General features: G+C 42.2%; 3 gene segments (V, D, J or C); all 3 read right to left on the reverse strand.

Moving 5' to 3' along the window:
- Window positions 1-13,261, reverse strand: part of LOC126951110 (probable non-functional T cell receptor beta variable 7-3) — a 632,711-nt gene that overhangs the window by 533,484 nt on the left and 85,966 nt on the right.
- Window positions 1-13,261, reverse strand: part of LOC126951089 (T cell receptor beta variable 6-5-like) — an 88,740-nt gene that overhangs the window by 72,096 nt on the left and 3,383 nt on the right.
- On the reverse strand, window positions 9,754-10,646 carry LOC126951119 (T cell receptor beta variable 7-8-like). The segment is given in 2 exon segments: window positions 9,754-10,330; window positions 10,466-10,646. Coding segments are annotated over 2 exon segments (522 nt in total).

The following is a 13,261-nucleotide window of genomic DNA, read 5'->3' on the forward strand; positions in this document are numbered from 1 at the left end:
GGAGCCCAGGGCCCATGGCACAGTGGGGCAGGCAGCACTGCACCTGATGCAGAGCTTGGTCCTCCTAGGGAAGAGCTGAGTGAGTTCTGCACCTTGATTTTCCTGATGGGAGGGGTATCCTGTGATGTCACTGTCCTGTGTCATCCTCATGCAGCCTTCCTTAGGCCTAGGGCTCCAGGGACCTTGGACTCTCTACCTTTCCTGCAGAGCCAGAGTGCTGGGTGAGGGCAGAAATTTATCTGATGAGACAGTTGCTCCTCTGCCTTCTCTTCCCCAGCTCCCAGGCTGCCCCATCGCCCCTAGTTCTAAATCCTTGAGGAATCGCCACACTGTCTTCCACAATGGTTGAACTAATTTACACTCCCACCAACAGTGTAAAAGCATTCGTATTTATCCACATCCTCTTCGGCGTCTGTTTTTTCCTGACTTATTAATGATTGCTATTCTAACTGGCGTGAGATGGTATCTCATTGTGGTTTTGATTTGCATTTCTCTGATGACCAGTGATGATGAGCATTTTTTCTGTGTCCGTTGGCTGTATAAATGTCTTCTTTTGAGAAGTCTCTGTTCATATCTTTTGCACATTTTTTGATGGGGTTGTCTTTTTCTTGTAAATTTGATTGAATTCTTTGTAGATTCTGGATATTAGCCCTTTGTCAGATGGGTAGATTGCAAAAATTTTCTCCCATTCTGTAGGTTGCCTGTTCACTCTGATGGAAGTTTCTTTTGCCGTGCAGAAGCTGTTTAGTTTAATTAGATCCCATTTGTCTTTTTTGGCTTTTGTTGCCATTGCTTTTGGTGATTACTCATGAAGTCCTTGCCCATGCCATGTCCTGAATGGTATTGCCTAGGTTTTCTTCTAGGGTTTTTATGGTTTTAGGTCTAACATTTAAGTCTTTAATCCATCTTGAATTAATTTTTGTATGAGGTGTAAGGAAGGGATCCAGTTTCAGCTTTCTACATATGGCTAGCCAGTTTTTCCAGCACCATTGATTAAATAGGGAATCCTTTCCCCACTTCCTGTTTTTGTCAGGTTTGTCAAAGATCAGATGGTTGTAGATATGTGGTGTTATTTATGGGGCCTCTGTTCTGTTCCATTGATCTATATCTCTGTTTTGGTACCAGTACCATGCTGTTTTGGTTACTGTAGCCTTGTAGTATAGTTTGAAGTCAGGCAGTGTGATGCCTCCAGCTTTGTTCTTTTTGCTTTGTTCCTGGATATCCTTGTTAACCTTCTGCCTTGTTGATCTGTCTAATATTGACAGTGGGGTGTTAAAGTCTCCCATTATTATTGTGTGGGAGTCTATAAGTCTCTTTGTAGGTCTCTAAGGACTTGCTTTATGAATCTGGGTGCTCCTGTATTGGGTGCATATATATTTAGGATAATTAGCTCTTCTTGATGAATTAATCCCTTTATCATTATGTAATGACCTTCTTTGTCTCTTTTTATCTTTGTTGGTTTAAAATCTGTTTTATCAGAGACTACGATTGCAACCCCTGCTTTTTTTGCTTTCCATTTCCTTGGTAGATCTTCTTCCATCCCTTTATTTTGAGCCCATGTGTGTCTCTGCATGAGAGATGGGTCTCCTGAATACAGCACACTGATGGGTCTTGACCGTTTATCCAATTTGCCTGTCTGTGTCTTTTAATTGGGGCATTTAGCCCATTTACATTTAAGGTTAATATTGCTATGTGTGAATTTGATCCTCCCATTATGATGTTTGCTGGTTATTGTGCCTGTTAATTGATGCAGTTCCTTCATAGTATTGATGGTCTTTACAATTTGGCATGTTTTTGCAGTGGCTGATACTGGTTGTTTCTTTCCATGTTTAGTGCTTCTTTCAGGAGCTCTTGTAAGGCAGGCCTGGTGGTGACAAAATCTCTCAGCATTTTCTTGTCTGTAAAGGATTTTATTTCTCCTTCAATTATTAAGCTTAGTTTGGCTGGATATGAAATTCTGGGTTGAAAATTCTTTTCTTTAAGAATGTTGAATATTAGCCCCCACTCTCTTCTGGCTTGTAGAGTTTCTGCCAAGAGATCTGCTATTAGTCTGATGGGCTTCCCCTTTTGGGTATCAAGACCTTTCTCTCTTGCTGCCTTTAACACTTTTTCCTTCATTTCAACCTTGGTGAATCTGACAATTATGTGTCTCAGCATTGCTCTTCTCAAGGAGTATCTTTGTGGTGTTCTCTGTATTTCCTGAATTTGAATGTTGGCCTGTCTTGCTAGGTTGAGGAAGTTCTCCTGGATAATATCCTGAAGAGTGTTTTCCAACTTAGTTCCATTCTCCCCATCACTTTCAGGTACACCAGTCAAACGTAGATTTGGTCTTTTCTCATAGTCCCATATTTCTTGGAGGCTTTGTTCATTTCCTTTTACTCTTTTTCCTCTAACCTTGTCTTCTCACTCTATTTCATTAATTTGATCTTCAATTATTGATACACTTTCTTCCACTTCATCGAATCAGCTACTGATGCTTATGCATTCATCACGAAGTTCTTGTGCCATGATTTTCAGCTCCATCAGGTCATTTAAGGTCTTCTTTACACTGTTTATTCTAGCTAACCATTCATCTAACCTTTTTTCAAGGTTTTTAGCTTCCTTGCGATGGGTTCGAACATCTTCCTTTAGCTCAGAAAGTTTGTTATTATCAACCTTCTGAAGCCTACTTCTGTCAGCTTCTGAAAGTCATTCTCCATCCAACTTTGTTCTGTTGCTGGCAAGGACCTGTGATCCTTTGGAGTAGAAGAGGTGCTCTGACTTTTATAATTTTCAGCTTTTCTTCTCTGGTTTCTCCCCATCTTTTTGGTGTTATCTACCTTTGGTCTTTGATGTTGGTGACCTACAGATAGAATTTTGGTGTAGATGACTTTTTTGTTGATGTTGATGCTATTTCTTTCTGTTTGTTAGTTTTCCTTCTAACAGTCATGTCCCTCAGCTGCAGGTCTGTTGGAGATTGCTGGAGTTCCACTCCAGACACTGTTTGACTGGGTATCACCAGTGGAGGCTGCAGAACAGCAAATATTGCAGAACAGCAAAAATTGCTGCCTGATCCTTCCTCTGGAAGCTTTGTCCCAGAGAGGCAGCCACTTATATGAGGTGTCTGTCAGCCCCTACTGGGAGGTGTCTCCCAGTTAGGCTACACAGGGGTCAGGGACCCACTTGAGGAGGCAGTCTGTCCATTCTCAGAGCTCAAATGCCATGCTGGGAGAACCACTGCTCCTTCAGAGCTGTCAGACAGGGACATTTAAGTCTGCAAAAGTTGTCTGATGCCTTTTGCTCAGCTATGCCCTGCCCATAGAGGTGGAGTCTAAAGTCTGTAGGCCTTGTTGAGCTGCAGTGGGCTCTGCCCAGTTCGTGCTTGCTGGCTGCTTTGTTTACCTACTAAAGCCTCAGCAACGGCGGACACCCTTTCCCAAGCCAGGCTACAGCCTCACAGATAGATCTCAGACTGTCGCTAGCAGAGAGCAAGGCTCCATGGGTATGGGACCTGCTGAACCAGGCACGGAAGAGAGTCACCATGTCTGTCAGTTGCTAAGACCTTGGGAAAAGCATAGTATTTGGGCAGGAGTGTCCCGTTTTTCCAGGTAGTCTTTCATGGCTTCCCTTGGCTAGGAAAGGGGAATCTCCTAACCCCATGTGCTTCCCAGGTGAGGTGACACTCAGCCCTGCTTCAGATCACCCTCCGTGGGCTTCATCCACTGTCGAACCAGCCCCAGTGAGATGAACTAGGTACCTTACTTGGAAATGCAGAAAGCACCCAATTCTGCATCGATCATCATGAGAGCTGCAGAACAGAGCTGTTCCTATTTGGTCATCTTGGAACGTCCTCCATCCTTTTAATCAGAAGTTCATTCCCAAGATAACTAATTCACTCCCACAATAAGGGCATTAATCTCTTTCTGAGGGCAGATCCCTCATGACCTAGTCATAACAGTCCCAACTCCCTATACCATTACATTGACAAAGTTCAACATGAGATTTGTAGGGGACAGGCAAGCATAGCACACACATCTACACCATGAGTCAGTATTTCTACTCTTAAGTCTATACCAAAAAAAAAAAAAAAAAAAAAAAAAAAAAAAAAAGCGTATGTCCACAAGAAAAAATTCCACAAGAATGTTCACAACAACTTTATTCATAATAGTTGAAGACAGGAGTAACATGGATCTCCATCAACAGGAGCATGGATCAACAAGTTGTGGTACATTTATGCAATGGCATATTAATCATAAGAAAGAGTGACCTACTGAAACAACAATATGAATACACTTCAGACATACTAATTTTGTAGGGAAATAACTCAATAAAAATGTTACATGATTCCATTTATATGAAGTTCAAGAATAAACAAAGCTAGTCAATGATGATAAAAATAAAAAAAGTTTTTATCTCTGGGATAGAAATTGATTGGAAAAGAGCATGAGGACACTTTCCTGAGTGATGGAAAATTTTTTTAAAATCGTTTCAGTTACTGTTGCACTGGCATATGCATTTGTCAAAATGTACCAGGATGTCCTTCTATTAATATTTGTGTTTTACTCTGTATTAGTTACACCTCAATAAAATGTATTACTAAAAATTAAACTGCTAAATTGCATAAAAGATGGGAGTCATTTACAAATATATGCTTGTATTCTGTACAGCCAGTTTAAAAATGAATCACACAAAAATAAGAAAAAACAGGAACAAACATATCTGTGTAAGATATGGAGAATGTGAGAAGTGCTTGGTGACTGAAATAGGGAACATTGAAATTTGACATAAAAATAAGCACAACTGACGAGTGGGCTGAAAAACAACTGAGGATCAATATCAAGGAAAGCTGTAGATAAACAAAAGCTTTCTAAAAATATCTTCATATGCTGTTAAAAATCATTCTGAGATTCATGAGCTACTATAAATTTCACAGCTTGGGGAATTGGGCATTCATCAGGCTCACCATTGAGCCTTCATTTTGGCTTTCAACAAATTGGCCAATTGGTGAATTGACTTTTTTCACAGCAAGCAGCCCCTTCCCCACTTTGTGAGTGGGGTCCTGGGTGACCCAGCACTCCCCGTTTGGCAGCCTCACAGAAAGGGTTGGGCACAGCACAGACACACCGGGTTCCCTCTACGTGGGTTTGCACTCCCTGTGAAGCCCATCTATGGACCCACCAGTCCTGCAGTTAATGGATCCCAACTAAAGAAACCTTGCCTCTAGGTGTCCGCTTTACCTATAAGTGCTAAAGAAGGATACAGGCTGGAGAAAAATAAAATGTTTGTTCAATATTATTCTGTAATATTTTACAAGAAAATCAATTGAGGAGCTCCTGGATTTTAAACCTAGCCAAAGTCATGATAATAACTGAATTCCTTCCTTAGTCTACCCTGAGAGGACTCAAACACTGCTCTATGCCCACAAATACTTACTAGAGACTTATTTATAGTCTCTTTTCGATGATTCTACTAGTCGATTATCTTCAGGTCTAATGGCACAGTTTGGTGCATCTACTAACATTTTCCTTCAGTAGTTTGTTGGGTGTTTTAGAACTTGTTATCAATATTTTTTGTCCTCCAGAGAACATGTGCTTGGTGTCCAATGGAATCTAAGCCAAGGTGATGCTTTCAGTATGACTTATAAACTTGTAGAATCCCAGATCACTCAAGTAGGTTAAACTTATTGCCTGGCGAGACCTTCAGGGAAGATAAGGTGCAGCAGAGATGCACTGGGTTCAAGGCAGAGCCCACCCCTATATTTCCCCTGTTACTCTAAGGCAGTTGTTCCTCTGCACCTGCCCCTTACACCAAGACTGCCCAGCCAAAATTCATCAACTGTAGATCTCATTACAGATTAGAGGGACTTCACATCTCTTGCATAGCTGTAGGTAGTCTAGCAATAACTGAAAACTACTGCAACATCTACATAATATTGGATCCAGGCCCTAATTTTTCTTAACTCTTTCCCTCCTAGGCTGCTCTCCCAGAAGCCCCAGAGCCCTTTAGATCCCAGTGGACCACAGTGCCATCTTGTGGTCAATAAGTGAAGTTTCGTCATTGTTTCTTCTGCAATGGCCCAAGGAATGCTGGGAAGTGTCTGCAGAGAGAACTGACAGAATATTCCAGAAGCGCCATCCCGCAGATTTCATGAGCAGCTCCCCTAAACCCTCATCCCAACACTAGTTCTAACCCTGATTATTTCATTGAGTTAGCAATATTAATATCGCATCCTCATTCTGAATAACTCTCATCACATAGCTCCAGTTATAGCCTAACTTTTTCTCCCTTAAAACTACCATATAAAGAAAGAGGAACAGAATGAGAGGAGTGAGAGAAAATAATATTTGGTTTAAAATAGGAAGAAAACACAGATGTTGAAATATAGAGAGATTTTTTAATCTGAATCACTAAAAATAATCAAAAATGCCCTCAAAAATTGACAATGTTACCCCAAAAGTATAGACAAGCAAAAGATGAAATCAAATGTCCATTAATAAAAAGTAAAATTGAAATATATAAAACGAGACCTCTTACAAGGCAATAAGCAATGGTGGAGGAAGCAGAACCTAATGCACAAAATAAGGATGGACATAAGTAAGACCAGCAAAGTGGCTGCTACAGGAAATGATCAACTTGTGCAATGCATATCCACTGATGTGAGCAGCAAAGAGGGAAGAGATGATTCTGGGAGAGGCAGAGGGGCAGCAGGAGATGAGGACACGCTGGTGCAAAATAGTATCATAAGGAAGCAAATTAGCCAGGGGACTGTGGATTAGAGGACTTTGCTTTCTCCTGTCTCTTGTGACATCTGAACCGGACCATTTTCCTTTCCAACAATTTGCTCCTGCACCCTGAGTTAGAAGCCCCTGGGATTTGCTCCTCCTCAGGTTTCCATGGATGAACTCCCTCTCCCTTCTTGTTGAGCATGGTCTGAAGGAGAGGTCATTTCTCCCTCCCCTTCAATCCCACAGTACTGGGGATTGGCATAGATCTGTCAATTGGCATTGACCTCTCTTCGCATGCTCATATGCCCCCTAACTGTGCCTTTTTTTTCCACTAGACAGAAAATTAGATGTGGTCAATGAAACTTAACACCTTTATCATAGGATGCACAAGTGACTGCTACACAAATTATTGTGGTTTTCACTGCCTTGGGTTATATCTGAACAGTAAAAAAAGACACAATTTCTTAATGTGACTTAACCACAAAAACCTTCCCAAGTCCCAAAAGCAATACAACTACAAGGGATTCCTCTCCTAACTGGTGAGATGGCAAAATAAAACAAACAAACAAAAAATAAAGAAAAATTTGTCAAACATTTTAAAGGAGAGCCAGAATCCCATTCCCTCTTATACAAAAATCATTATATGACCTTCCTCTGCCTAACATACAGGCAGAGCCATTCCCCTGCCCTGCACCTGGCAGGAAAGCCCTGCTGGAGTCTGTGGGGAGCTGGCGAGGATGAGCCTTGGTGACTCTGCCCCCAGAGCAGAGATCCTCAGGGAACTCTGGACAACTTCCAGGGACTGAGATGGAGAGTGGCCATACTCGGTCTTGGAGAGGAGAATACTTAGGGTGTGATCCTTCTGACTTCTCAGCCTGAAATAAAAGCAGAGTCATTCCTGACTGGGGTGAAGCTGCTTAGTTTCCAGATCAAAATAGTCCTTGTTCCAGGGTCTGTTGTTGCCACAGAAGAATAGTGGAGCTGTAAGTGGTTCACAACCTAGAGTTGCTGCTTGGCCATCTCTGTTCCCAATGACTCCAGTATCTGAATATTCCATCCTAAGAAAGAGAACTTGTAAATAATGAACTGGTTCAGCCATACCTTTAGTGATATTCAAAGTACTTGTTATGTTCTGAGCTGGCATGCTTGTAAGAGACACAGAGCTACATAACAAGAGATATTGGAGGTTGAATAGAAATAAGAACAATTGAGGCCCACTTAGATAATGGCTTCTAGGAGCAAGAGTAGAGGGGAGGTGAATTCTGAGCCCTTTTGGCCCCACAAGACATGGCATGACAGGGACATCAGAAAATACTCCAGTGATGTGCTGCTAAACTGGGTGTCTGCGAAGGTGGGGGCATGGCTGGTAGCATTTGCTAATTTCTGTGGTACCAGCATCCCCACCATGGCAGATTTCAAGCGGCCAACATGGCTTCACTGCTGGGGAGCTGGGAAGAGCACGCCTATTTGGCTCTTCTGAGTCATACAAGCTGGGTCCAGCACATCCCTAGACTCAAGAGCAAATCTTTCAAAGTTCTTCAATGCTTCCTACTCAACACACTAAAAACGAGGCAACGTCAACTATAGCACACCTCCTTATTTTCATGATAGGATCAGAGTGTGTGATCTGGGGTCTTGGAATAAACAAAGGGACAGTTGTGCAAAGAGAGGATTTCTGGCTCCTCTGAAGCTGCTGAGATCACAGAGCAAAGAGTTAACGCTGGTTGGTTGGAAAGCTGCTAGCCTTTGACTTCAGGTAATTTCAATGAAATGTTTCTCCTGCTTAACTTAAGACAACAGAATGATTTCATCCGAGCAGAAACCCTATTCCTTCCTATCTGATCATTAGTAACATCTGCCCTTTGCTCCTCTTGCGTGTTCATTCTCAGTATAAATTGGAAGCCCTGCTCGCTTTGTTTCATGTTCTTGCAGCACCGTTTAGAACTGTGGACTAAACTGTTCAGCCTCAGCTTGTCCACTGTTAGGACCAGGTGTCTCAGGAGTCATGTGGAGGAAGGTGGCAGCAGTTAGAGAGAAGGTTTAGGAAGACAGGGAATTCCCATCAGTGCCCTGGCCTTACTCAGTCACAGGAGACACAGGGCACCTGAGCAAGGAGTGTTTTCAGGATGGCACAATAAAAAAATGGGTCCAGAGCAACTCCCTCCCAAAGACCATGATTCTCTGGGGAAAGAAATTTGGTGTCTGTACCACGACAATTTCTGATCAGTGAATTTGGAAGGGCTATGATGCCCCTCCTAGCTATGAAAGACTCAGGGCACCTCTATCATGGCTGCGTCTGGGACACTAAGTCCCAGACTTGGAGAAGTGGTCTGTCACCGAGGACTCTCAGAAACCCATGATCCGTAATCCCATGAGCTCTGACCAGTGCATTCGCTTTCACAGATACAAACTGCAGCATCACCCACAGACAGGTGGAAGATTCTATTGCAATATAATCACTGTACTTCTATTTATAACAAGTACTATATAACAATATATAATATGAGAAATAAAAAGGAATAGAATCAACATTATAAATGAAACACTTCTTGAGTTAAGGGCCTCAGGCAAATTATTTCAAATCAGATGAGTTGGACAACAATGAAAACACTCAGAGTCTAGAAATTAGATTACCTGAGGGAATCAAGGTGAACAGACAGCGGTGGTGAATGCATGCTTCTGTCTATCAGGACAGCAGCAATGGCAAATTGAAACAAAATAAAGGCTACACATGGCTTAAAGTAGGTAGATGAAATGAAGTCTTACTGTTATCATGATTGTATTTATCAAGTAAGGACCAAAAATTTGCAAAGACCTGTATTTTAAACAGGTAGAGAGGTTTGATATTTTGTTGCAGAAAACTTCCAAGGTGACAGGGATAGAGGCTTCAGAAGAAAGATGTTCCTGGGATGTAGCCTCAGACCTTCCAGATGCCTCAACATACGCATGAGAAAAGCATGTTTCCTGCTTTTGACAACCTCAAGTATGTAGGCAGCACCGCAGCCTCCAAGACCTATAGAAGAGGCATGTCTGCCCTGAAGGCCGAGGCTAAGACACCCACTCCTTGCTTGAAGAAGTGAGCTGGTTCCGAGGACTCCTAGAGTGCAGTGGGCCGTGATTGTTTTCACCACCTACATTTGTAGTCACTGTGTTTCAGAAATGAATCTGTGGTCTCTTTCTACCTAATGGACAGCCGATGTCCAAATCTACTCCTTTCCCATGAAAAATGAGGAAGAAAGAGAGGCCTCTGCTAAGGGTCTCTAGTAGCTGCAAGGAGAGAGAAGGACGAGGTTTGTGAACAGGAAGGAGACGACTGTGCCACGCTGTGGCTAAGCTGCTGGCACAGAGAAACACGGCCGAGTCCCCCTGCTGTGTGCGCTGGATCTTCAGAGTGGAGACGGATCCCTCAGTCCTCTCTGCAGAGAAGCGATCATTGGGCAGCCCTGATTTGTCTGGTTGAGCATCATTCTGGAAGTAAGTCAGAAGCTCTGGCCCCTGTCCCAGAGTCCGTCGGTACCAATAAAGGGCTACATGACCCGAAATTGGATCACACCTGAGAGCTACATCCTGTCCCCTCTTCGTGACTTTGTACCTCGGGGACTGGGAGACTCCAGCACCTGTGTGATCTGTGGAAACAGAATTTGGCAACAGAATAAGGAAAACATTTGTTGTCATCACACACACACACACACACACACACGCACACACACACGCCTACACACAGAAAATAAATGAAACTACTTTGTGTTCTGAGGACTTACCTGTCCCTAGGAAACCCAGGACCACCCAGCAGAGGAGCCTGGTGCCCATGGCAGGTCACACCAGGACGGGGGCGTTATCAGATCAGTGTCACTGTGAGCAGGAGCAGAGGATGACGGACGTCCTTGTCCCCACAGGGCAGTTCCCACAGTGACATCACTTCCTCTCTCAATCCCCAGGACCTCAGGGTCACAGCATTTATATTAGAACACACTTGGGTGACGCTTTAAATATTTATAACCTCCGTTTTAACATCAATGCACGGCTCATCACTTCGGGCTCCAGAGCTGTCTGGACCTGGAGGCCTCACGCTGCATCTCTGAGTTCATCTTCTCATCCTACAGCTGCTCTTCTGTCTGCTGGTCATGTCCTGTAGGATGCACCAACACTGCCCCCAACATAGGGCACAAAGGGGTAAGCTCATTGTCTTTCCTCCAAGTCAGGGTCCCCTCTGCCATCCCCTTTCATGCCCTAGCCTCCTCCATTCCCCCAGTCACACGTGCCCAACAGGGCTGCCCCATCACATGGGTTCCCTAACGAACTGCCCTCATGCCTTTCTTCTGGGATCATTTACCACCTTTGTTAACTGTAATTCAGAAAAGATACTTGGGTAGAAACTCACAGCGGTCTTTTTTCATATTCCACTTATAAAAGTTGTTTTTAATCAATGTCATTTTAAAAGAAGGAGAATGACAATTGAGCTAATGGTTATTTTTAACCACTATCTTACTTTCGTTTTCCATCTATTCCTATGGGAGGTATTTCTCTTTTCTTTCTGACTGCTTTCAAAATCTTCTCTTTGTCCCTCAGGTTCTACAATTTCCCTATGACTTGACTATTTGTCTTACTTGAGATTCATTTTGATTCTGGAAACTCTGAATTTGGTTCCTTAAACACCTCTAAAGAATTGTCAGCTAACATCTCATAAATATCACCCCATAGCTTTCTACCTATTTTATCTGTTTGGAACTGCAATCATATGCAAGAAAAAATGGGAAATTATGAAAAATATGCATACTATAAGGTATGGGAAATATCCATTTTTTTCTTCCCTATTCTTAACGTCTTTTGTATTTCACTTTTAATTTTCTGTGCTGCATTCTAGATCACTCCTGCAGATCCATCTTTGACATCACTAAAAATCTCTTTAGGAGGAGCTGATCAACTGTTTGACTTTCCATTTTGTTTTCAGTGATTGTATGCGGCATTTCTAGACATATTATTTGACAATTTTTATGAAAGTTACTTGATGGTTTCATACATTCTCTTTTTCCTTGTTTCAGTTTCCCCTCATGTTCATTTAAATGTAGCTCTTCAAACTTTCATATCTCATAATGCCAAAATTTCGAGTCTTTGGGTTTGCACTTCAAAAATTGTTTGTTGGTGTTGACTTTTCCTCATGGCTATCTCCTAATATTCTTCACGTTGGGAATATATTTGTTTGATGGTGGTCTGTGACATTCCAGAGAGGCCCGGACTGAGAGTGAACAACACAAAGAGTCTGTCATGGTTACAGGCATCTCTAGTCTAACTCGCAAATGTATGGGGCCAGGAACTGTCTGCTGCACTCCGGGCTGCCAAATACACCCACAACATAAGTTGGTAGAGTCAAAAATGCTCTCTGGACAGTCCCAATGAAAGATTCCGAATAGAATTCAAATTTTCTAATTCTCTTTAGAAAAACTCTTTTTATAAATAAATCCCATTAAGCCATGTAGTCATCATGACATTTTCTTCCAAGGGGAAATTACATATATTTATATGTACATATATGTATGAGTGTGTATATATATACACATATATATGCATCTCTGTGTGTGTGCATTTGTATGAATTTGTGTGTGCATACATATACACACACACACATATATATACACATATATATTTATTATAAAAATGGCCAAACCTATGGATATGCCTTCTTCTTTCCTTTTTTTTCTGAAACCCAAAACTTATAAAAATAACATAGATATCAGAATTATATTATATTTGTAGACTTGACACTATGTTTTTTTTAGTCAGAGTCTTGCTATGTTGCCCAGGTTGCAGTGCAGTGGCATCATCTTGGCTCACTGCCACCTCCACCTCTGAGGTTCAAGTGATTCTCCTGGCTCAGCCTCCCAAGTAGCTGGGACTACAGGCACTCACCACCACACCTGGCTAATCTTTTTGTATTTTTAGTAGAGACAGGGTTTCACCATATTGGCCAGGCTGGTCTCGAACTACTGACTTTGTGATCAGCCTGCCTCAGCCTCCCAAAGTGCTGGGATTATAGGCACGAGCCACTGTACCTGGCCTGACTTCAAATTTAAAAGCATAACTTATTTCAAATTGGAAATTCCCATACAAAGTGACAAATGAGCTTGAAGAAGTGAATGCTCTTATGCTTGCTCAGTAGGATAATACTAGTCTATAAACCCAGAGAAAACCATCTCAGGCATAGTGTGACTTACTAACGCTCATCTATTCTGTGCCCAGGACACTGGGAACTTCCACATGAAAAACACTAGGACCTAAAGTTCTGGCATCAAAGATTTCTTTTACCATTGTCCAATTTAAGACACTGATGGAAGTAAAGTACTCAGTTTACCATTTAGGTCCAACTTATACAAAGAAAAATGAATATTCTTTACTCTGAAATCATATGTTCTCCTCTGAGTAAATTAAAAGGTGACATAAATCATGAATTAAGCCTACTGGGCTAGACTGGGCTGGGAGAAGACAGAGCTTTTTTCTGGAAAGGCTAAGTTTCCAGGCTTGGCCAATGTGGTGCTGGAAGCAGGCTGGCATGCGAAGAT

Source organism: Macaca thibetana, chromosome 3, assembly GCF_024542745.1.
Source record: "Macaca thibetana thibetana isolate TM-01 chromosome 3, ASM2454274v1, whole genome shotgun sequence".
Taxonomy (NCBI): domain Eukaryota; kingdom Metazoa; phylum Chordata; class Mammalia; order Primates; family Cercopithecidae; genus Macaca; species Macaca thibetana.